Here is a 25,260-nt window from a genome sequence, read left to right on the forward strand (position 1 = left end):
ATCTTTCTGAGATTATGTGTCTAAGACTTATTAGTGCTGAGACACTAATCAGGGGTCGAGTCCTGCATGGGGCTCCTTGCATGGAGCCTGCTTCTCCCTCTGCCTATGTCTCTGCCTCTCTCTGTGTGTCTCTCATGCATATAAATAAATAAAAGTCTTAAAAGAGATAAAGACTTATTTGTGTTGTATGTAGTTACGGTCCATTCTTTTTTTCCTGCAAATCAACGTAGCCTCACATATTGGTATAAATATACCACAGTGTACTTATCCATTCTCCAGTCAATGAACTTGCAAACTTTTCAGGGTTTTTACTTGTTTGTTTGTGCTATTATAAACAGTACTGCTGTGAGCATCTGTTTACACATCTCCTTGTATTCTTGTGCAAGAATCCTAGAAATGGACTTACAAGACCCTAGACCAGATGGATATATTCAATTTTACTAGGCAGTACCAACTTTTTCCAGGTGATTACAGCAATTGAGACCCACAACAGCCATATAAGTTAGCTTGCATGTGTCAGACGCTTAACCAGCTGTGCCACCCAGGAGCCCGGTGTGCAACTCTTGATCTCAGGGTCCTGAGTTTGAGCCCCACATTGGCGTAGAGATTACATTTTTATTTTTTTTTTTAATTTTTTAAAATTTTTTTAAAAAATTTTTAAATTTATGATAGTCAGAGAGAGAGAGAGAGAGGCAGAGACAGGCAGAGGGAGAAGCAGGCTCCATGCACCGGGAGCCCGACTCGGGATTTGATCCCGGGTCTCCAGGATCGTGCCCTGGGCCAAAGGCAGGTGCCAAACCGCTGCACCACCCAGGGATCCCAAGATTACATTTTTTAAAAATAAACAATTTATTTGAGAGAGAGTGAGAGAGCATGAGCGGAGGTGGGGGGAGGGCAGTATGAGAGGGAGAAGCAGACTCCCCGCTGAGCCAGACTCAGAGTTTAATCCCAGGAATCCAGGACCATGACTGGAGCCAAAGGCAGGTGCTTAACCGACAGAGCCAGGTGCCCCTAGAGATTACTTTGAGCATCAGACAAATAAGGAATCTCTGGGACTTCTTTCATTTTCAGAACTCTTCAACTCTGTCAACCAGGTGTATATGAAATGGTGTTTCATTGGGGTTTTAGTCTGCATGTCTGTGATTGTTACTAAGGTTCGACATTTTTCCAGATGTTCGAGTCATTTAGTGACATCTTTCACTACTCAGTTTAGGGAATTTGGTGATAGAATTCAACATGGTTGAGCTGTTGAGCATTTCCTTTTTTTATTTATTTTTTACTTAAAAAAAAGATTTTATTGATTTATTCATGAGAGACACACAGAGAGAGGCAGAGATATAAGCAGAGGGAGAAGCCCCCTCTCCACCAGGAGCCAGATGGAGGACTCGATCCCAGGACCCCAGGATCACAACCTGAGCCAAAAGCAAATGCTCAACCAATGAGTCACCCAGGTGGCCCTGAACATTTCCTTTTCTAAATGTAGTGCTTTGAATAAAATGTTATAATATGGGCAGCCCCGGGGGCTCAGCGGTTTAGTGCCGCCTTCAGCCCAGGGCCTGATCCTGGAGACCAGGGATCGAGTCCCACGTTGGGCTCCCTGCATGGAGCCTGCTTCTCCCTCTGCCTGTCTCTGCCTCTCTCTCTCTCTCTCTCTGTCATGAATAAACAAATAAAATCTTAAAAAAATGTTATATATATAATATTATATATATATATAATAGATATATTCTTTTTTTCTTAAACTCTACCCCCAATGTGGGGCTCGAACTAACTACCCCAACATCAAGAGTTGCATGCTCTACTCCCTCTATGTTTTTTGCAAGACATAATACTAGGCTAGCAATCCTCTTGATTTATTATTGTTGTTGTTGTCATTATTGCTCGTTTGTGTTTTACAGATGCGAGTGCTCAGACCTTGACTATGTACTTCTGCGGCGGTGCAGCTGCTCCTCCCGCTGCTGCTTCTTGGTCTTCAGGCTTTCCCCGTGCTTCTTGGGTCGGCGGCGCATGGCATCTTCTTGGGACACAGATCCAGGGGTTTGTATTTCTTACCCCTGTAGAATTCCCCAAGGTTCTCTTTCTGAGTCCGGTTAATGACGGTAAGAAAGAACACAGGCAAAGAACGTTTGTTAACAACTCAGATCTTGGAGAGCTTGGAAGCAGAGCTGCCTGTCACTTGGCACCACAGCTGGGACAGCTCCACCATCAGGTCTTTCTTTTTTTTTTTTTTTTCAGGTCTTTCTTAAAGCTGTATAAGCAGCTCTTCCTTCTTGCTGCAAAGGTGGCGAGCCTTAATCTTGGCCATGTCTGCACAATCCCCTGCAACTACCGCTGCCAAGGGAACAAGACATCCTCTTGATTTTTTTTTTTAATTTATGATAGTCACAGAGAGAGAGAGAGAGAGACAGAGACACAGGCAGAGGGAGAAGCAGGCTCCATGCACTGGGAGCCCGACGTGGGATTTGATCCCGGGTCTCCAGGATCGCGCCCTGGGCCAAAGGCAGGCGCCAAACCGCTGCGCCACCCAGGGATCCCTCCTCTTGATTTTTTAAAATGTGTTTCGTTGGGATGCCTGGGTGGCTCAGGGGTTGAGCGTCTGCCTTTGGCTCAGAGTGTGATCCTGGGTCTGGGGGTCGAGTTCCACATCGGGCTTCCTGCATGGAGTCTGCTTCTCCCTCTGCCCATGTCTCTGCCTCTTTCTCTCTGATGAATAAATACAATCTTTTAAAAATGTGTTTTGTTGTTTGTTTAGTTTCCTCAAATAATAGTATGATGATGATGAAGAACCAACCCTGCCAACACTATTGGAGCAGGCGCCCGTGTGTGCCAGTTGTCTGGTAAGCCCTAGTGTCATCACTTCTCACAGTACAGGGGGGTGGATACCATTATCATTCCCATTTTATGAAGAAACTGGAGCACAGACATTTACCGACTTGCTCATGGTCACATTGCTAGTAATCAAGGAACAGGAATTGAAATCTAGTCCTGTCTGAGCTCTGTGAAGCCACCCTCCCATACAGCTTCTTTTCCTGAAGGAGAAGGCAGCATTAGGGATTGCAACATAGAGCAGGGGTTAAAAGGTTACAAACAGAGGAATCTGGGAGTGGGGGAGGGGGATTCAGAAGCCAGGTGACTTTGGTCAGGTGATGCTACTCTCGGTATCACTTTCTTAATCTTTAATTTGGGGCAGAGGATCATTATGATGGTGTACAGGGCCTGGTACATTTTAAGTGCTCAAATACACACATGAAGATTGATGTAATAAACATTATGAAGTGTCCACTCTGTGCAAGTCTCTGTTCTCACTGCTGGCAACACAGCAGTAAACAAGGAGACCAAAATCCATGCCCTGGATGAGCAAACAAGAAAAATAAGTTAAACATACCATAACTCAAGTGATGATGAGTGCTAGGGAATAAATAGGGCAGGGCAGAGGAGAAAGAGTTGGGAAGTGAGTATTATTTTTTATGTCATCTGTACACCCAACATGGGGCTCGAACTCATGAACCCAAGATCAAAAATTGCATGCTCTACCAGCTGAATCAGCCAGGTGCCCCTGAAAGGTGACTATTTTAAGTAGGCTGGTCAGGACCACAATTGCCGAGAAGGTGAGATGTGATTTAAGGCCTGAAGGAGATCTGGAAGGAGCCATATTGAGATCTCAGAGAGAGGGGCACCTGGCTGGTTCAGTTGATGGACCGTGTGACTCTTTATCTCTGGATTGTGAGTTCGAGCCCCACATTGGGTATAATTACTAGAAGAAGAAGAAAGAAGAAAGAAGGAAGAAGAAGAAGAAGAAGGAGGAGGAGGAGGAGGAGGAAGAGAAGGAGAAAGGAGGAGGAGGAGAAAGGAGGAAGAGAAAGGAGGAGGAGGGATCCCTGGGTGGCGCAGCGGTTTGGCGCCTGCCTTTGGCCCAGGGCGCGATCCTGGAGACCCGGGATCGAATCCCACATCGGGTTCCCAGTGCATGGAGCCTGCTTCTCCCTCTGCCTGTGTCTCTGCCTCTCTCTCTCTCTCTGTGACTATCATAAATAAAATAAAAAAAAATTAAAAAAAAAAAAGAGAAAGGAGGAGGAGGAGAAAGGAGGAGGGGGAGAAGAGGAGGGGGAGAAAGGAGGAGGGGGAGGAAGAATAAGAAGAAAAGGAAGGAAAGGAAGGAAAGGAAGGAAGGAAGGAAGAAAAAGAAAGAAAGAAAAGAAGAGAAAAGAAAAGAAAAGAAAAAAGCTAGCTCTCGGAGAGGGCATTTCAGGCAGTGGATACAGTGAGAGTAAAAGCCCTGAGGCGGGAATGTGTCTGGATTGTTCGCAGTGCAGCGGGGTGGTCAGTGTGGCTGGAGGGAGTGAGGGAAGGAAGGGAAGATGAGCGTGAGAAGGTCACAGCGCCAGTTTCTGCAAAGCCTCTGGTTTGCAATGAGGACTTTCCTCTGAGCGTCTAGATGGGATGGTGGGGTTTCTTAGCAGAGCGTGAAGCCAGCTTTGTTACCAAGAGGTAAACTGGGGTGTGGAGGTGGGGTGCAGCTGAGATTCACTGACATCTGCTTTAGGGGTTTCAGTGCTCCTCAGCAGAAAGGGCTGGGGGCGCCAGGATGCCGCCACTATTCGAGAGGCGCTGGGACAGCGGCTTCAGGACGCTGGACAGCGCCATGCCCGTTGTCAGGAGAGCAGGGACGCGGCGGCTCTGGGGGCGGAGCCTTGGGAAAACGTCCCTTCCCAAGCGGTTGGCTGGGAGCTCCAGGCGGGAAACACCTATGGGGCGCGACCGTAGGCGGAGCCCGAAACAGCGCCCAATTGCAAGTTTGCTGACGGCATAAGGGCGTGGGATCTCGAGGCGGGGACTGCTGCGAGCGAGGCATGTAGAATACTGGTTTCAAACCGATTCTTGATTGGGCATAAAAGGGGCAGGCGGTGTGTACCCCGCGGACTTACGGGTACACGGGACGTGGTTTAGTAAGGGAGGTGTCGGCAAAGGCGGGACCTGGGGCGGCATTTGCGCCCCTCGCGCGGAGGTCTGCGCATGGCTTCCAGACGTGGCTGGAGGGGGTTCTCAGTAGGTCTCCCAACCTGCCCTTCTCTGGGAACACCAGTCGCCTGGGGAAGTCCCCAAACTTCTAGGGGCTAGGTGGTTGGCCTTAAGGTGGTACTGAGGGCAGCCCCGGTGGCTCAGCGGTTTAGTGCTGTCTTTAGCCCAGGGCGTGGACCTGGAGACCCAGGATCGAGTCCCATGTCGGGCTCCCTGCATGGAGCTTGCTTCTCCCTCAGCGTGTTTCTGCCTCTCTCTTATGAATAAATTAAAAAAGAAGATGGTACTGAGATCCCGGAACCCATAAGGGCAGGAATCGGATTTCTGAGCAAGGACTGGGGAATCCACAACCTCTGGAAGAGGAGCTGGGGATTTTGAATAGCTCTGATGTTGAAATAGGGTACTTGGAGCCCAGTGTGGGTGGTTGTTCCAGGAGGCTGGAGAGTAGGTGTTTTCTTGTTTCTCCAGCCAGGGATGGGGGCTATCCTTTCCTGAGTGCTAAGGAGACTGAGCTTCTTGGGAACCACTGGGAAAGGCACGGGCCCAGGACTTGCTACCTCCAGAGAATGACTTCCATGGTGTCTTAGACTTTTCTGCTTGTCTCATTACAGAGCAGAGTGCCTGCGAGTAGGGGCCCTCTAGGTGTTACCCCTTTCAGGTCTGGGAGAGATTTCCTACCTAGTCCAATGGACTCTATGGTCTAAATCACTCTATATCTCAGTTCAGATGTTCCAAACTTGAGCCTTCTGAACCTTGCCTGCATCCTAATCTCTCTCACACACCTATTCTCTGCTCAACAGCAAAAAGGGCTGTTCTCAGAGGCACGACTGAACCTAGGTTCTCCACCCCCTCAGAATCCCTCCATGGCTCCCCACTGCCCTCAGGATAAAGGTTAGAACTGTCTAGGCCCTGCAGTGGTTCGCCTCTGCTGATATCCAACCATACTTCTCACCTTGCAACCAGAATGCTTCACCCACCTGACTTCAGCTCTCAAGTCAATGCCCAACACACAGCTCAACTTTTGTGCATGCTGCTCCTCTACATGGCATAACCTGTGCTCACCCTCCCTTCATACACCTTCTGATTTAACGGTTTTGTCTCTTGTAACAGACAGTCTTCCTTCCCTACCAGCTGGACCAGGGCCCTCTTGGTACCTGGAAGCTCCATGAGAAGACCCAGCTTCACATTCCCAGCCCACTGTATGGGATTGATACATAAGCAACACCCAATAAATACATGTGGAGTGAATGAAACAATGAACACATGAAGTTTCCATTTATTCTGGGATGAGTTAGAATGAGCATTCAGGCCAAGAAGGCTTGCTGGTGTGTGGCCCATAATTGTGTCCAGAAGTCTCTGGATAGGCTTGCAAAGGGCAGCGTGGGGCTCACACCCGCAGACTGAATCCTAAGGCTGAGCCCAGCGGCAAAAAGCCAGACCTGGGGGACCAGGTCAGTACTGAAGGGTGGGACGGGCCTTGCCAACTGCACAAGAATGATCAGTGGCCAGAGGGACAGTGCACATTCCCTTGCCAGAGTGGAAGCAACTGGGCATCGACTTCCAGGTCAGACTGGATCCCAGCCCATCGGGACAACCAGGACCCTAGTGATTCTGCTCAATGGACAAAGGTGGAAATCTTGTATCTGTGTCCCATTATTACTGTTTAGAGCACCCCCCTTTGGTCCTCGGTCTTAACCACCCCACACCTTCCCGTGGGATCAGCTGAAATTCCCTGCAAGGCTCTTCCCATCATCTCAGCCCACCATGCATGTGTCCAGGTGTTCCCTCAGTCATGAGGTCTTTCCCCCTTCCTCCCTCCAAAGGCATCCTGAGCCCTCTGGGATAGTGTCCAGTCCTGGGTCACTGACCCTCGTGCGCCTATCCACCAAGTAAGTACCCTACCCTAATCCACTTGCTGAGCATGTGGGCCACTGGCTCTTCCTGCTGACATTCCTGGCAAGCTCTGCTGGTGACTGAATGACACAGGACACCCTCCTCTGGCAGCATATGGGCTGAGGCATCCCTCTGTTGCCCACTGTGTCCCTGGCCAAGGAGGACCTGGAGAAGCATCTCAGCGAGAACTTCCTCCAAGCTGGCTTCCTGAGCTTGGAGGGCAACAGGCCTGGAGAGACCTTGGTCAGCTCTGAATGAATGACATGCCAGCACCCAGGTCTTCTTCATGCTTATGGTGGCGGCCACAATCTGAACCCAGTTGCCTGGAATGGCAGGTCCTGAGGGCTGAGATACTGTCACTGGCCAAATGCATAACACTGCCATTAGCACCAACGAAGTCCTCAAGCAGTAAGGGTGCCGAGGGATGTGTGCTCATGAGCTGTTGCCTTGGGACAGGTACCCGCCATGGTGATCCTGGCAGTGGTCAACAAACTCCCAGGGCTGTGCCACCAGCATGGGATAAAGCCTTCACTCAACCCTTTCAGTGAGCTGAATTGTGCTCCTGCAAAAATGTACATCCAAGTCTTAACTGCCGACACACCCATGAATGTGAAGGATGTTGGGATGCACTCTCCCTGGATTAGCGTGGAGCTGAAATCCAATGACTTGGTTCCTTAGAAGAAAGGAGTAGATCTGAGACACAGGCTCACGGGGAGGTCACATGAAGGAGGTGGCTCCTAGAGTGATGCTGTCACGAGGCTCAAGTTACCAGAAGCTGGAAGAAACAAGGAAAGATCCTCCTTCTCAGATACTGCTCTGTTCTTGGCAATGAATGTCAATCAGATCAACAAAGCTTGTCTTGGCTTTGGGAGCGCTCAGGCCAGGTTCAAGGATTCAGACAGGCATCCACATGAGACAAGCAACCCAAACAAACCCTTTTTCACAAGAGGAACATGGCACCAAGTCATTCATAACTCCCTGAGGCCTCCACATCAAGATGGCCTGGGAGTTCTCCACTGCCTTCCTCAAGATTCCTGCCCTTGTGAAGGTCTACATTCAGAAAACTTCAATGTGGTGGCAGTCACTGCTTCAGAAATGGACAGTGAGAGACCTGTGCTGAGCAGACAAGCCCATGGTTTGAAGGTGTTTGGCAGGCAGGGCGGGGTGTTCTTCCTCATGGGTTTCTTCTGAGTGGTACAGGCTTCATCTGTATGTAGCCTGTGTCTTCTCATTTCAATATAAGGTCCTAATGATCTCGAGGGGCTCTTTGTCCCAGCCCCCTGAAGTGTCTAGAAGAGATGATGGGTCATGGACAAGTCACATCCCGTCACATCCCATCACATCTGGGTTGGGACCCATCCCTCGGATCTGTCTCTTGTCCCGAGTGCACGCACACACACACACTCAAGGGACCCCAGTGCACTGCAGGCCAACCTAAATGTTCACACCATGGACTTCTCAGATGGGCATCACATTATCCCTCCTCCCTCTCCCCAGGCTGGACCACCTGGTTCTTCCTCTGCTCCAACAGAAGGCAAAATTCTTCCAATGTTTTCTTTTGTTTAGTGCAGAACACCTTTCTTTCGTCTCTCCAAGGCAAAGCTTTGTCCTTTGAAGGCACACTGGATTTTCTGCCTCAGCTGAAGAGTTCTGAGTCAAGAATGATCATCTTCCAAAGGCTATGGTTAACGAAGCCAGGAGGCCAAGGGACTTCCCAGGGTTCAGGATGCAAACAGTGCCTGGTCTGAGAGATGGTAGAGAGACGGCAAGAGGAGAAGGGTCCCTGCAGAGGTGTAGCCCCACGCCTCACCCGAGGCTCTTCCCAGACAGAGCTGAAGCCTGGGCAAAGGCAGTCAGAGCTGCTACCTCTGCCCATCCCCAGGGCAGGGCCAGAGCTGAAAATCACTGTTCTCAGGGCAGGTTCCTCCACCTCCACATAGCTGACACTCAAGCATAGAATGGTCGGGTAGTATCTTTGGCCTCTGCCCAGTAGGTGGCAATGTCCCCCAAACAGGCAGCGTAACTGCCTGGTTTTGAGAAGCACTGCTCCAGGGAAACCTGCTAGAATGGGGCAGGTCTGGGCTATGAGAAAGAACCCCAACTGCGCACTCTGAGCCCCTGGGCAGGGGTGGCAACAGGGACGAAGGCTGCAGCTGTTGGGAACACAAAACCACGCCATTCTGATATAGAAGGTTCTATGGCTGGGTTTCTCAGATCTTGGGGTGCTTTAGCCAGATTCAATCAGCCCCTTTCGAGTCAGGTTACACGTACTAAACCTAGGACATTTTACTTCATGGAAACAAGAAACTGCACTTAAAACTACACCAGAATTCAAGGAGCAGAAAAGCAAGCATGCTGAAATGTGTGAGCAAGTCCCCAAACACCAGCGTGGGCCACTTGTATGCCACTGTGCAGACCCCAAGAGCCCCTGGGACACCAGGAATACGAGATCCCATGTAACTGGGGTGCTGGCCCCAGCCAAACTTGGAATAAAGGCATCTAGAGGCCTGGAGCCAGACGCTTTGGTGAGAGGGGACTGCCCTGCCACCCCCACCCTGCATTCCCGTGCTGGGAACAGTGGAGGAACCTGCCCATCACACTGCTGGTGGGTCAGACACCCAAGCCTACCACGGGCACAGAGTTTTCTTTTTCTTTATTTGTCTACATTCAGCTTAACTCAGATGTACTGCCTGAATGATCCAGACATACAAAAAAAACCCACTCTTTCCCACTGGTTTTTAAAATAAAATCTTCACTTATAAAACTGAAACACTAAAGCATTAAAATACAGAAAGCTCGTTTAACTCACTTCACAAAAGCATTAACAGATGATGTATCCCTTCTGTAGCTATTTAAAGACAAACTGAGTTAACACTAACACCAATTGTAAATAGACAGAGGGATACGTAACTGCAAGAACTCAAAAAACTCTACTCGGACAAAGTTGTGATGGCAACTAACAAACCATTGAAGACATGGAAGTCCCAAACACGGCTAAATATGGGTCACAGGACGGGTCACGGGCGTGACCAGCTGCACCTCACAACACAGCAACGTGGACAAGTTGGGGCGGAAGGGGCCTGGAGGGGCCAGCTGACATGTTAACTGTGATGCATAAAACTGAATCTTACAACGAGGGGTAAGTGCAGAAGGTACAAATCTTCACCCCTCGGGGGGGGCTTTATCTATACTGGTAGTTCATGCTGTGGTCTGCGTTTCTGCCGTAGCCGCCCTGTGATGACTGGTAGGAGCTGGGAGGGCCGCTGTAATTCTGGCCGGACCCCGGGGAGTTGTAGTTTGATTGTGACGAGTAGCCTCCTGGGGAAGAGAGGGGTGGGTTAGAGGTGAGGGGCACGGGGCTTTGCCTGTAATCAGATCTCAGGACCACGGCAACACCTGAGCCATGTTGTGTGTCCACGTCATGTCCACTGGGGAGACCACAGCAGGGCAGCAGTCTGGGCACTGCCTCTGGCTCAGTGCCCTTCCTGGGTAAATGGGGTTGGTTGTCACCAACACCCTGCGAGGTAGAACCACCGGACCCTGGTTTGTAAGCGGTGAGGATCTGCCCAGTAGAGGCAGAGGCAGCAGCAGCAGCGGGAGCTGTATCTGGGGGCTGCCCAAGCACAAGGCCGAGCCTGAAGCCCCTGAACCAGAGGCCACACAGCAGGCTGTGTGGGCCTCAGTGTCATCAGCGTTTTTCCATTCAGGTGTGATCTAGCTATCATCTGGATGTCTGGCTTCTGGAAAGCTGAGATGCTGGAAGTATCCCTGAGCCCGTGTGCCCAGATCTCCCTCTTCCTATTCTCAGCCCACATGGAAGCCAGATGGCAGGTGCCACTGTAGCCCTGCCTATGCTACCCGCCAGGTGATGCCCCTCATCATCGGACCCCTCCCCCCTCCCCCGGCTGTGCCACCTGCCAATCCAGGCCCACCTTGTTTGCCTTGGTATGAGGAGCCGCCCCCAGAACCTCCGCCGTAGCCCCCGTGTGACCCTGGGTTGTAGGACGACCCGCCTGAGCCGTAGCTGTTCCCGCCGCTCCGGCCTCCACTACCACTGTAGTCTGGAGGAGAGAAGATAATGTGGTTAAGGGGCCTTGGCAAAGACACAGCTGGGGTGGTCCAGGATCCTTGAGCTGTGGGCCTGGAAGTAGCAGGCCGTAGGTTGAGACTATAAGCCTTTGCAAATCACCCTGTTCTGACTGCTTAAACCTGGAACACGCCAATTCAACCTAGAACTGCAAGGGGCCGGCTGGAGCCCTGCTAGGTCTCTGTGCCCTGGATTGGAGGGCCCAGGTGCATCCTGTCTTCCCACCTTCCCCTCCAACACAAGCTTCCCAGCAATTCAGGAGCCATACACCAGTCTCTTCTCCTCCCACCCAGCTGTTACCAACCAGGCACCCGGTGCCCCCTGGCCCACACACAGGGAGCACAGCTTCTTTAAAGTCCCTGGCCCTCCTGCTGGCCAGTGTCCCATCATAGAAAACAAGCGCACACCTACGCTTTCCTAGCTCAGCCACCAGCGCAGCCTGCTGAGTTTGTGCATGAGGTGGAGGGAGAGGCGGAGCAGAAAAGTGACTTGGGCTCTTTTGGAGGCTGAACGCAACACTGTTTCCAGAGCCCATCCCTGGAAGTTACCTCACAGTAGCTGCCCAGACTCAGAGACTCCACCCTTGTGCCCCAGCCTCAACCCACAGGCTTCCTTGGCACAGGGGCCTCCACTAGACCTGCCTTCGGAGAAAGCGACAGGAAGGGAACAGCAAGGATGCAGGCCAGGGGAACTCTGCCTCCAGGATTCTCCTAAAGCCCACCCGGGCAGCCAGCACCGCCCGGCTTCCTTCCAGTCCCTCAGCAAGAGGTCAGGGCAATGCTGAGCTTCCGCCACTCCACGGGATGCGCCGCCAGCCTGGACCCTGGCCAGGCCTCGGGGCCCTGGAAGCCAACTCACTGAATTTGCTCTCGTAGCTGTAGTCTGATCCGCCCCCGCCCCCGGGGGAGCTGTAGGAGTTTGAGTAGGAGGAGTAGTTGCCTTGTCCATGATTATAGCCCTTCTGCTTGCCCTGGGGGGGGCCGTAGTTGCTGTACTGGCCCTGGTTGTAGGACTGCTGCTGGCCTTGGTGGGACTGGTAGCCCGAGCCGTAGGAGGGCTTCTGCTGGCCCCCGTGGGGCTGCTTCTTTCCAGCGTGTTTCGGGGGCACTGGTGAGTTGTAGTTGTCGCCTTGGTAGTAGGAGCCATAGCCAGAGGAGCCACCACCGCCCCCGCCGCCGCCACCACCGGCATTCCCAGAATGCCCTCCGTTGCTGTAGAACTGACCTAAACAGGAAGGCAGCGGATCAGGCGTAGGACGGGGGAGACGGGAAGGGAAAGACAGGGAAGGTCGCAGCTGTGGGTCCTGAAGGCTGACCCACGAGCCCGCTGCCCAGGCCAGGGCAGAGGGACAGAGGCAGGAGAGGGAGGAGCAGTGGCTCCGGTCCTCAGAGCAGCCTGGTTTGGACTGGTCCAGCCTTCAGCTCCACTCACCCATCAGCTGATGACAACAATGGATCTTTGCCAAGCAGCGGCAGGACAGCGCGCCAACAGCAGCTTTTGCAGCGGATGTCAACATTACAATGAGATGAGCTCCGAGCGCGAGATGACATTCATGACTAGCTGACTGTTACCCAGATGTCCCCAACGGTGACAGGGAAAGCAAAGCCCCAGAGAAGCAGCCGGCCACCCCCACTCCCCCCTGCTGTGCTGGGAAGAGGCTCTGCAGTCATAGGCCTGGGTGACCCCAAGAGATGCTCTTTAACAAGGCCCCTCAAACTGCTGTCATCCCTGGAAGAAGAACTGGTCTGACGTGGCTCTTGAGAGTCAGTCAAACGACCTGGGGTATCTCCCTGGTGATTCTTGCAGACGTAGGACTTAGGGATTGATTCTTGGGGCAAAGGAGGCTGGCTCAAAAGTTAGGATCCGAACATCCAGGCCAGGCCTCAAGCTACAGCCTCAGTGGGCGCTCCAGAGGGCCCCTCTGTTCCCAGCACAGCTGCCAGGGGCAGGTGGACCGAGCATGGACTGCCAAGCGTGCAGGGAGGCTGCCACATCCTCAGATCCAGAGGCTGAGCATGTCACAGTGAGACCCTCCTCTGGTCCTCCTACGTGGAGATCCCATCCCACAGGACAGGTATGCCCACACCCTGCCCCCACCAGGCACTCAGGTGGGCCGATGGGGGATGGGTCAGCTAAGGTGAGGTGGGAGGAAGGGGAGGCCGGGACGCATGGGTGAACTCTCAAGCCCAGCAGAGCAATCCCCAGCGCTCAGAGGGGGCAGTGGAGCTCCTGGCTCCCTGGGCAGGGGGTGCCGGTGGGCTCACTCACTTTTGCTGGTTGGTGCTGCCAGTCTACAGACAGCCTGGAGCTACCCTGGTGTGCCCAGGGTGGGTGGGAGGGGGAGGGGACACTCCCACACGGGCCCATCCTTCCTTCCCGTATTTAGCATGAAGGGTTCCCCCGCCTTTTGGGTAGTTAATTTGGGAGTCATCGCGTCCCTCCCACCCGCTGGAGCTGCGCACCCCACACTGCTAGGTCTTGAGTTGTTGAAACAATAATTTGGATAAAACTGATCTGTGACATCAGTTTATTTTCTTCAGGCGGCCTCCTCCACCCCGCCACCCGCCCCCATCACAAAGCCAAACACCAAGAAGGACATGGTCCACAATGCGAAGAGAGCAAACATGCGAAGGCCTGGCAAGGAGGCTGGAGGACAGGAGATCCTCTGCAGACCCCCTCTCAGAACCCCGCCACCTAAGCTGCCCCACGGCCTAAACTGAGCACCTCAGCACCCCTCCTCAAGCACAGGAATGAATGAAGACGCCAAGTACTGAGGACTTGTTACTTTAACATGTATTGATTAAAAAAAAATAAAGGGAAGGAGAAGTTTTCAACGTCATTTCAGGATAACTATTTCCTGGTATAAAAAGACATTATTCTCAAACAATAACTTTCTAAAAAGAAAAAAAAATACATCATGCAAAGTTTTAAAAAGTTTCACTGAATGTTTCAAACCTCTGGGAACAAATTATATAGTAACCGTTTTGACCAGTTTTTGCCTGAAGAAGCGCAAAATCTTGCAAGTCAACACAAAGGCAGGCTTCGCCACAAAGGACTACTGACTAGAGCCCAGCCATGCTCTTTCCAAAAGGGACTGCCATCAGGAAACGGGGGTCTCTGTAAAGAACCCTACTGCTTCTGTGTGCCTCTGCGCACAGGGAGAAGTCAGAAACTCCAGCCTGCACCCTGAGGTGAGAGGGCAGAAGATTCCAGGTCTTCTGGAATCCATCAGGGCTGCATACCCAACAGCACAGGCCCGGAGAGGCCAGCTCCTCACTGGAGAATCGGGCTACGCATTAAGTCTTTCTGCTTATTTTGAAGCCCCATTAAAACAAACTCTAGAATCCCATGCATTTGCAGCTATGATTAGGACTTGCAAAATTCCACGTTCTCTCTCCCCTAAAGCCTGTCTGTTTCCCACACTAATAATGGAAGCACAGTTTTGATACCTTTGAGAGTTCACCTCTAACTAAACCAGCCACAAAATACCGCACCCCCAAACAAGAACCCACCAGAGCATTTACAAAAGGCGGGAGAGGTTAACTTAGCACAATGTACAATTCCCAATGTTCCCCACGTTTTACAAGCTTATTAAAAAAAAAAAAAAAAAAAGGAAAAGGAAAAGGAAAAGAAAAAGAAAAAGCCAGTTGCTCTGGATTCAGATGTGATAAAATCGTTTTCATTACTGTCAAAGGCATCAACCAGATTTGGGAATTTGTTAAAAGGTTAAAAATTCATACAAAACCTGCTGTAAATTAAGACAAAGGTAGATTAAAATGCATCATTATCTGTCTCTTAAATAAAGTAATGCTTTCCATAAAAAGCAAAGGTGGGCTTTTGCCTTGATGCTGACCAACGCTGGCTCTAGAATTCTGTGCAATTCTGCACAAAAATGCATTCTCTGAAAATTGTTTTCCACTTATTGTGAACTTCAATATGACCAAGTTCAAAGGCAAATCACGATAAAAACTGCCATTGTCTTAAATTCTGCAGGCTAAGAGTTTCAGACAAGCTGCGGTGACAAGCCACGGTTGAGAAACCCAGTGAAGCACAGGGGCACAGCACGGACACTTTGGGTTTTGGAGTTCGAGAAAATTGGAGTAAAAAGTTGATTTTGTGTGCAATACTTTTAGATGCTCTAGGAAGACCCAAAATCATGATAGCCGTAGCAGTCTGTGAAAAAGTCACCTACAAAAGGGGGAGACAGAGCAGAGAAAAAAAATTAGAATTCTTTTGAAAAATGGCACAGAGCGCCACATTTGAAATTCATGTTTTAGATTTCTCTGCTCCTGTAACCCCCCAATGAAGGCTCCTTCTCAAGACAAGAGCTGTGCACTGTCAGGAAAAGCATAATCACAGGACTGGTGCTTCGCATGGCTTAAAGCAGAGAAATTTAAAATTTTGACTTTTAAGGAAATTTCGAGTCACACAAACGTGTGTTAACATTTAAAGAACAAATTACACTTTTGCAGGATGGGGCTGGAGGATTGCCTGCCCTAATCACTCAGAAAAGATGCGTGCCACTCTTAAATCTCAGGGAGGGTGCTGCTGGTGGGCCACCCTGCTCTAACTCAGGTGTGGGAGCTAAGCTGTAGCTTCTCCCCAACCTCAGACAAAGAGAAACACACACTTACTGTAGCCTGCCGTCGCCGAGTTGCCTCCATACCCATAGCTGCCATATCCAGCGCCTGGAAAGGAACGCACAGGGTTACGGGGGTAGAAGGTGGGTCTGCCCTCCCCGACCCCTCCTGCTATCCCAGCCTGACCCCAGGGGCCCCACTCACTGAAGGGAGCAAGCCAGATCCCTGGGACAACACAAGACAAGGCTCCTCACCAGCATTCATGTAGCCTCCATGATTGGCGCCGCCAAATCCTCTCCCTCGACCTCGACCTCGGATGTTCCCTCCTCTTCCCCGCCCTCGAAGGTTTGGGGGTGGGGGTACTTCATTGTGCATGGGGCCTCCCATGCCGAACCCAGGGTTATGTGGCTGCAGGGGAGAGAACAGAGACAAGTTGCATTCACCTCAAGCTCCAAACACAGGAGAGCTCCAGCTCAGGCCACAGACTGCGGGGGACGACTACTCACCTTAGCAGCAAATTTCGGTCCACCTCTGACAGGCACAGGGGCTCTCTTCTTCTTGTTGGCTTCCAGGGCGAGAGGAGCATCAGGGAATAGCTTTTCTAGTGCAGCAAGAGCGGCATATGCTTTTGCCACCTTTTTGTTTGAGCCAGCACCCTGAAATTTCTGTCCATCCACCTCGACCTGGAAAGAACAGATGTGTGTCAGGGCGGCCCAATGCTTCCCTCTGGGGCAGTGACTACTCTCCTGGGAGCTGGCTGCTCACCTCCATGACGAAGCGCTTGTCGTGGCTCCCCCCAGTCTCTGAGATGAGCTCGTACTTGAGGCCACGCCTCTTTTCATTAAGTTCCATAACAGGGTTCTTGCCATGCTTGGTCAGGATCGGCCCCTGCTGTTTTACGTTCTCAGGGAAAACAGAAAAGAAAACCAAAAAACTCAGCTAAGGGCTTTCCAGCACGTGGAGGATGACAGCCGCCCCCCAAATATGCCAGAGGCCCTTCCAGTCCATTTCCCCTGCTGTCCCTCATCACCCTTGCCTCCCAGCCTCTGGAAGTCCTCTGAGGGCCTCCCAGCAATGGGACTGCCTCCATCCATACCCTATCTCTGGGGCATGGCCTGACTTCAACTGAGGGCCATCCCACCACAGCCCTGGGTATTGGGGCAACATCAGCAAGGGCCTCTTGGTGGTGGCTCAGAGGCTCCACCCCGCTCCCTATACAGGCTCCTAGACATGAAGCTACTCTTTATGGGCGTGGGGGAGAGATAACAAGAACCAGTAACCCTCCTGGCTCAGAGAACACAGGACTGCCTGCTGCAACCTGTCGGGCACATCAGCCCCCACCATGTGCTCACCTCGGCAGTGGGATCTGAGGGGAAGGCAGCACTGGGAGTCGAAGCAGCTTCCACCACAGGTGGAGGGGCCACCACAGCCGGCTTTGCTTCTGTTTCTTCAGCCGAATCCTCTCCCTTGCTGGAGTCTCTGCCTTCAGCGCCAGTAGGCAGGCCCATGTCCTGTAACACCTGCAGGTGGACATGCACAAGGCTCCCCAGTTACGGAGGGGGATGTAGCACCAGGGTTACCTACGTAGATCTCGCATTCCCCAGGATCCAGAATCAGAAGCTCCTAAGGTGGCAGCCAGGAATCCAGAGGGTGTTTTTTTCTCCCCCTCCCGCCTATCCCACCCCCCTGAAACTCTGATGCTCGCCCACATTCAGAGACTCTCTGCCTGTCAACCACAATGATGAAGCCATTCTTTCATGTGTGACTTGGCAAACATTAAAATATCCACCCATCTCAGTGTTCAAACACCCTCTCTAAGCCTCATGTTGTCCACATCAAGGGTTTCAATAACATATAAAAGAGCCCAAGGTGCAGAAGTGCTTTTGTTCACAGAACAGGCATGCGGTACACAACACTGCCGGCATGTACCTTCACAGCCACGTGCAGCTTGGCAGTCTTTTTGGACGGTCCAGAAGCCTCGAAGGAGTTGCCATCTACCTCCACAGACATGGTGAAGATGGGGGCATGGACTGGACCAGTCTGGGAAACCAGCTTATACTGCAGTCCCGGCTTCAGCTGGTTTAGTCTCATGAGAGCGTTCATTGCTTGAGGCGGCTCGGCCTTCTCCTCTGGAGAGAGAACACCGACACGGTGGTGCGCCGTCAGCTGAGGCTAACCGAGGAGGTGGGAGGCGGCAGCTCCTCCGACGCCCTCCTGTGGCACGGTGCTACACAAAACCACCCCGTATGTATTCCAGACCCGCACCACAATTAGTCATTTAAAAACGGGCTTTGGTATCACATCTGAGGAAATTAAGGCAAAAGCAAGCATCTCACCACTTTGGGAGGACTCTTAATCGAGCTAGGAGAAAGACAAACCAAGTGCTAAAGACAAACACTAGTACCTTTCTTCTGAATTTTCTTCTTCTTTTTGCTAGGGGACTTCTCCTCCCCATCTTCTTCCATAGGGCGTTTCATGGGTGTAATGGCGTAGGTGGTGCTGGGGGGAATTTGAACTAAAAAAAAGAACAGAAAAAAGGCTAAGGATCCCTCCTGTGCTCTTGCTGGAGTCCACGCTGACACCATCAGCCTGGGGCTGAGCCCATGGCATGCTTACCTGTGTAGTCCACTGGGTTTTCATTCTTTGGTTTCTTGGGCATCTTAGAAGGCAGAGGATCCATACCCAGAACTTTATGGAGCTGGCCAAACGCAGCAAGTCGCAGAGCATGCTGGAGAAGGGGAAGAGGACCTGACTCAGCCGCCCTGTGCTCCCCGCCAAGGTGTGTGCGCTCGCTAATGCCTTCTGGAAGGGGTGGGAGCTGAGGGGGTTGCTAACGGTCTCCCCTACAACAGCAAGGGGTCCCCCAACAGCCAGGGGAGGGCCTGACTGTCAGGACCCAACCTCGCTGTGGGGGAAGGCCAGCCTGTGACCACCCCCCTCGAGAGGAATACAGGAGACCCCAACCTGGGGACTGGTTGCCACACGGAGCCACGTGGTGGGCCTGCAAGGGAAGGACCCTGGAGCAGTGCACACAGCAAATACATCTCCCCGCTGAACTCGGTGTCCAAAAGTAGCACTCGAGCAGGCTGAGGGGACAGGCGACAACCACGCGTGGCGCCAAGGGAAAGAAGCAGCCCAGATTGGGGCGCCCTGTATCAGGCACAATCCCTTCACCTTCAGTCCCCAACCTGAGCCTACGAGTCCAGTGGCGACCCTGAGAATACCCAGTAATGGAACTGGAAGCCAGTGATTACAGACTGGGTAAGGGCTCACGTTGGCAATGGCGATGACTATACCTGCGCACTCTGTGTGATATCTTCCCGTTGCTGTCTGTCTAGATGCCCAATAGCATCAGTGGCTTCTTTTTCACAAGGGTCATAAATGCCAGAACCATCTGAAGGCAGGAAACAAGGAAGATATGCAGAGGATTATCTTTTAGCATCTCGGAAGAGTTGTGCTGGCTGAGGGAACCAGGTGCGTTACCCCCCACGCCCCATCCACACCCAGCTCTGGAAAACACGCTGAGCTCGGTGACCCACTCAGCGTCCAGTCCGTGAGATAAATAACCCACGTGTCTCAGTGCAAGGAGCTCGCGTGGGAGTGGGTCACCACTGCCCCGGATCCGCCCTGAGTCACAGCTGCGGAGCCGACACAGGGCTGGATATGATGGTGCAAGAGGGTAGTCACATGCTTCAGCCCTAGGGGGACACGGGGCGGCTGCTGCCCTAACCCGGTCAGGGGACCCGCCAGGAAGTGGCCTCAGGGCCTCAATCCCTGTTCTTTCCCTGCAACTTGCAAAGCACAAGGCCCCAACCTGGCATCACGATGCCCGACGCCAGGCACTCCAGCACTCTCCGCAGGGCCTCGCCGGCACCCATTGGTCTGTTGGCAGTGCCGATGGACTTCTCACAGAGAAGCTCAAGGGGCTGAAAGGCAAGAGGTACAGTTAGCGCCACTGTGCAGGAGGTGGGCAGCCAACACTAAGGAGCTGTCGGTGTGTGTGTTTTCCCAGGGTTGTGGGGGGTGGGGGTGTCAAACCCCTCCAAGTGCATGAGTTGAGGCTAAACCAAAGACAGGACAACCAGAGCCTGGCCTGGTGACTCTTCCTTAAAAGGACAAACTTTAAATCTTTCAGACTGTGTGGGCCAAGAGGCAAAGCTGACGCTGTTACACAGGTACTTCTATTTATCATATAGCCACTTAAAAAAATAAACACCGTTCTTAACTATGGGCTACTGATAAAGAGACGGCTGGCCAGAACTGGCCTATAGGTGCCACTTTGCTGACCCCTGTCCGAGAACAGCTACAAAAAGGCTTCTTCGTGGATCACAGTAAACGTGCTACCTGGCAGCCCCCTCCCTAGGCTGAGCTCTGAGTCTACTATGGTGGGTGGATGGGGGAGGGGAGGAGATGGATATCCTGGTCTAGCTCTCATCCCCCTCCCAGGGGATGGCATGAAGTAGTTGTTCAATAAATGGCCAGTACAGGGATGCGCTGGCCACACCCCAAACGGCCACGCCAGCCCAGTTACTCTAACATATTCTTGGGATCTGGGAGAAAGTCTGCACCCATGACCCCCCAAGTGGCCACAGCTATGAAGGTGCCTTACCCATCCTCTGAGAGGACCCCAGGTGGGCACTCGGGTACACAGGTCCCTCAGGACCCGGATGACAATGACACACGACTTCAGCCCGTTGGCTCTGGCCTAGAGAACAAAGCACAGGCTCTTTACACCAGGGAACCTCCCTAAACACAAGGCAAACATGAAAAACACAAGTCTCAGGGTGCTACTTTGTCAAGGGTAAACGGTGAACGTTCAAGACCATCAAGTGTGTGGCCAGCAGCGCTTTCACCGTTGTGGACAAGAACAATGTTACTCTTGGCACAAAGCAGCAGCAGCCCACCTACTCAGTCACAAGCCTCCTTTGGGGACGTCAAATTTGTCTATGCGCGCTCCGTTAGCAGCTGCACGCCTGCAGGTGCTAAGTTCAGCACAGAGATCTTCAACGTTACCGAAACTTTATGGTAAAAGTTAGCCAAGTTAAAACTTAGGAATTCTCTACCAAAAGACAAATAGAAGAACAAAATGCAAACCTGGAACCACTTGGCGTGTCGGAGGGACGCCAAGGCAGCAAGGCATTTCTGCCTGTCCAGAACGTCCGGGGGGTCGTTGACTGATAGCGTTTCTATTCATGGATGGAATAAGAAGACAAGGCACAGTTTGACCAAGGGGTTTCTGTCAGGTGGAAAGGGGATGTGGCAGCTTCCTAAAGGGCAGCTGAGGCTCCCAGAATCTCAAGTCATCTCCACCCTAGACCAGGGAAGGAGAAGCTAGAGTGCGTTTAACTCTGCCTTGAGGAGATCGTAAAAATCAGAGGCCCTTCCAAAAAAAAAACAAAAACAAAAGCAAAAGTGGGAAGTTACTCTAGAAGGAATAATCCCATGGGGGAGTGGGACAGATAGGTGGATCCTATCTTCTAATAGACAATTACCTTGCTTCCTCCCCATGATCTCCCAATAAATTAGCTATGCTAAAAATTTCAATAGTAAAAAACAAAAACAAAAAACAAAAAAAACAAAACCAAAAACAAAAAAAAAACCCCAAAAACAAAACCAAAAACGAAACCAAACAAAAAATCAAAACAAAAACCCCCCAAAAATAGAAACAAAAAACCCCAAAATAGGTGGGGGGAGTGGAAATGAACTCCCTTCTCTGCTTCCCACAACGGCCATCCCCTGAGGCATCTGCAGCAAAGGGGACCACCTCCGCCCACCAGGCGGGACTGCCCTAGCCCCAGCCCTTGACAGAGAGAGTCCTGTTGGTCAAAGGTCCAGCGTCCCTAAATCGATAATTGGAATCAGGTATCGGAACCAAAGGTAACCAAAGAATAGCAACGAGGGCGCGAAGTGTGAGCCTCTGCTGCAGCAGAACTGGAGCACTGTCACTGCTGCCACTCATGTGTCAGGGATTTGGATAAGGCCTGTTACCTTCACTCTGTGGTAAGAGATCTCGGATTAAAAAAACGTCCGCACAGAAGAAAGGCATGAGGGGCCCTTGGTGGCCTTTCAATTGCAAAAGCTTCTGAGGTTTTGGTTTGAAAAATCACACAATTGTTCACAACTTTATCCAAAACTCTGTACCAGCTCTTTGCATTTCAATCATGGCAGCTGATAAAAGCAGCCCTGGAAGAGGACAAGCGAAGCAGCCCTCGGTTCTGCTGCAACACAAGCTGTTTGCACGACTCCAATGTGATGTTCATGCAGAAACCATCTGGTTGTCTTCCATAATTTAAAAGCCATAAAATCACCAGGGACATACTTTTCCAAGGCCAGAGAACGCTCAACAGAAAAACCAAGTGTAACACCGATGAAAACATTCAAGGATTAAAGATAAAACAAAAATGGTGCAATCCTCTACGAAAAAAGTGCTACTCACTTTTAGTGCAAACTCCCAAGTACTGAAACTGAACGGGAGATGTGACCTCAGAGTACGTGGCCAAAGCTACACCGACGGCCTTTTATCAAAGCAGTCTAAAACTGAATAGCACATTTGACTGGCGAGGGAACACCGAGTTTCCAAAGTCCTGCTGGCTTTTCTCAGCCTCCCTACCTCCGGCTAATACTTTCTCCATTTCTTCTCTGACAACAGGGGATGTCAGGTGGATGGTCAGGGACAATGGAGGCTCTTTTGTGTTTTTTATCACAATCGCAGCATCATCAACAGACTGGAGTATTTCGTACTTGTCTTCTGTAACAGCCTACAAAAGAAAATGCAACTTTCAAACACACTTCCTCAAGATAGGCAATCTACAGCTGTTTCACTGGTTACCACAGCACACATGTCAACTTCTTGGGTTGTGACACAACAGCGGTGCCTTCATCTAGGGATCAGTGCCTCCCTCTTGCCAAGTCTCTTGCCGTTTTCTGAGTACTCCAGAGTGGGGGTCCCTAACTACGCAGAAAAGCGATTTTTCATAGGGAGCTTTACAAAGCAACAGTAAGATTTTCAGGGTCTGGGAAAAGGAGACAAGGGTGTGAATCTTCATTTTGTTGTTTGGTAGTCGTGTAACTTTAGATAAGTCATTTAATCTCATTAAGATGCTGGTTTCTAATTTGTAAAATGGACTTCGTGACAAGATCCATAGCATCTGGCTGCAGGAGGCTTACACAGATATGATGTGCAAAGTATAACACCCAGCAGAGTGAGCATCCACCACAGGTATTTGCCATATGGAGATGAGCAGCCATCCATGTGGCAAGAAAACTGCATAGTAAGATAACGTGTAGCACATAATGCATACAAAAATATGCAAGTACTTGCTGCAAACACATGTATCTATAAAAGGGTGTTCACCTGGCTTCTGCTTTCTCCTTTGTACCAGTTACATCATTTTTTGTTGTTGTTGTTAGTTACATGCCTTGAAGAAAATTCATGCTCTTACGATTTTATTTTTGTTAGGGGAAACAATACAGGAAAAGTCACGTTGAGGGAGGGGCAGATGCACATTGAAATATCTAAACCGGGGTTTCTCCACCTCAGTGCTATATATATTCCTGGGCTGTGGGGCTAACCTCTGTATTGGAGGACACCGAGCAGCCATTTCCAGCCCCTACCTAGTGGTTATCAGCAGCAGCCCCCTCCCACACATTGTCACAAGATCAACTCTCTCCAAATCGCCAAAGGTCCTCTGTGGGGGGCAAAATTGCCCTAGTCAAAAAACACTAATCTGATTCAATAAAAATACACTTTATTTGTATCTTCCTTTAAAGACTTTTTACAAAAAATGCCTTTCCTTTAAAAACATTTACAACGGGATCCCTGGGTGGCGCAGCGGTTTGGCGCCTGCCTTTGGCCCAGGGCGCGATCCTGGAGACCCGGGATCAAATCCCACGTCAGGCTCCCGGTGCATGGAGCCTGCTTCTCCCTCTGCCTGTGTCTCTGCCTCTCTCTCTCTCTCTGTGACTATCATAAATAAATTTAAAAAAATAAAAAATAAAAAAAATAAAAACATTTACAACAAAGTAACTTTCATCAATGAATATACCTTTTATAAATATAGATTAAAAGTAATGTAAAAAATTACCACCAAAACAAAGTTTAGGGCTTCATTCACCTGAAATATAGCTCTCCAGAAGTATCTACTATACTGCATTAACTCCACATTTCAATTCTGACCTCTATCCTAAATCTCAAATTATCAGTCACCATGTGGAAAAAAAATCCACGTTTACGTGTGAAAATGAAGTGTGTTTCCCTTAAGGAATGCGATTTCTTAGTTTCTTTTTTTTATTCTTTTGCTTATCCTGTGAACGTGGAGGGTAAATGTGTCCCAAGGAGGCAGCATATGGTGGTAATGATTGGAGGTTCTAAAATCCCAGGACTCACAACCAGGAGTGCAGGGTTCAACAACTCAGCTCCTTGCACCCTAGTCACATCTTCTAAAATACTGAGATGTGGGGATCCCCAGGTGGTTCAGCAGTTTAGTGCCTGCCTTCGGCCTGGGGCATGATCCTGGGGTCACGGGATCGAGTCCCCCACATCGGGCTCCCTGCATGGAGCCTGCTTCTTGCTTCTTGCTCTGCCTCTGTCTCTGCCTCTCTCTGTCTCTCATGAATGAATGAATGAATGAATGGATGAATAAAAAGACCGAGACGATATGATCCTATCTCAAAGGGTTGTTTCGAGGAGGAAACGATATACATATAAACAACACACCTGGCCAAGAGTCTGGTGTAGTAAGTTCTTTTTTTTTTTAAGATTTTATTTATTTATTCATAGAGAGAGAGAGAGAGAGAGAGAGAGGCAGAGACACAGGCAGAGGGAGAAGCAGGTATCATACAGAGAGCCTAATGTGGGACTCGATCCAGGGTCTCCAGGATCACGCTCCGGGCTGCAGGCAGCGCTAAACCGCTGCGCCACCGGGGCTGTCCTGGTGTAGTAAATTCTTAAAAAATATCAGAGGCTATTATTTATACAACACTATTTTGTAACAAAACAAGCTGCTTTTTAAAAAGTTCTTCTAAAAAAAAAAAAAAAAAGTTCTTCTGTCCAGTTTTGGATCAGGGAGGAAGAGTTAATAATAGTACCTTCTATTCAACCATCCATACACCAACCCATCTACCCAACTGTATGTGGATTTAGAGTTCTAGCCTGCTGCAACCCTAGAACAGTATAGTCTGGCACCTCATGGGCACCAAGTCTTTCCCAGCTGACAAGAGAATCTGGGCCCATCAGAGTCACTCAGGCCCTGTCCACAGAATCTTAGCAGCTCTGCAGCATCCTGCCCATTACCTGTGGATAAGGCACAAGCAAAGCACGTGCCAAGGTGGGTTTGCAGCGTGCACAGGACAAATGAGCCTTCCTCTGTTCTGCATCCTCAACAAGCATGACCTAACCCCACCCGGTGGAAACAGTCACTCACAGCGAGCTGGATGGCCAGGTTGTCAGCCACCTTGTCCAGGAGGGCAGTCGTGGGCTTCTCCTTACATAGCAGCACCAGCTCCAAATCCAAGTCCCCCTTGAGCAGCAGGCCCTTTGCTACAAGGCCAACTCGCATCACGCCCCGCAGGGTTCTGGTCATGTGCTCAGTCTTCTGCTCCCTGAGGGACAGACCAAAGTATGCTCAGTGAGTGAATTCAATGCAACTAGAACCCAGAGGCCCTGGAAGGCTGGGGAAGAAA

At 50.8% G+C, this 25,260-nt stretch overlaps 1 protein-coding gene and 1 pseudogene across 6 annotated transcripts in view; both read right to left on the reverse strand.

Moving 5' to 3' along the window:
* Positions 1-691: 691 nt before the first annotated feature.
* LOC140611362 (large ribosomal subunit protein uL29-like) lies at positions 692-3,942 on the reverse strand (annotated as a pseudogene).
* A 2,333-nt stretch (positions 3,943-6,275) lies between these two features.
* ILF3 (interleukin enhancer binding factor 3) overlaps positions 6,276-25,260 on the reverse strand; it is a 32,289-nt gene continuing 13,304 nt past the window's right edge. The window contains exons 4-20 of one of the 6 annotated variants that reach the window (XM_072787253.1): positions 25,002-25,179; positions 22,190-22,337; positions 20,674-20,765; positions 20,189-20,284; positions 19,394-19,505; positions 18,876-18,973; positions 18,196-18,307; positions 17,984-18,094; positions 17,509-17,708; positions 16,932-17,099; positions 16,345-16,470; positions 16,086-16,262; positions 15,834-15,987; positions 15,634-15,687; positions 11,858-12,223; positions 10,845-10,973; positions 6,276-10,230 (exon numbers count right to left, since the gene is read on the reverse strand). In XM_072787253.1, coding sequence (XP_072643354.1) covers positions 10,094-10,230; positions 10,845-10,973; positions 11,858-12,223; positions 15,634-15,687; positions 15,834-15,987; positions 16,086-16,262; positions 16,345-16,470; positions 16,932-17,099; positions 17,509-17,708; positions 17,984-18,094; positions 18,196-18,307; positions 18,876-18,973; positions 19,394-19,505; positions 20,189-20,284; positions 20,674-20,765; positions 22,190-22,337; positions 25,002-25,179 — 2,458 coding nt within the window. In that variant the 3' untranslated portion in view covers positions 6,276-10,093. Of the gene's footprint in view, positions 10,231-10,844; positions 10,974-11,857; positions 12,224-13,777; positions 15,188-15,633; positions 15,688-15,833; positions 15,988-16,085; positions 16,263-16,344; positions 16,483-16,931; positions 17,100-17,508; positions 17,709-17,983; positions 18,095-18,195; positions 18,308-18,875; positions 18,974-19,393; positions 19,506-20,188; positions 20,285-20,673; positions 20,766-22,189; positions 22,338-25,001; positions 25,180-25,260 lie in introns of those variants that run through there. The other 5 variants (XM_072787252.1, XM_072787255.1, XM_072787254.1 and 2 more) reach the window with 5 other exon arrangements.

Source organism: Canis lupus, chromosome 19 (assembly GCF_048164855.1).
Source record: "Canis lupus baileyi chromosome 19, mCanLup2.hap1, whole genome shotgun sequence".
NCBI classification, from domain to species: Eukaryota; Metazoa; Chordata; class Mammalia; order Carnivora; family Canidae; genus Canis; species Canis lupus.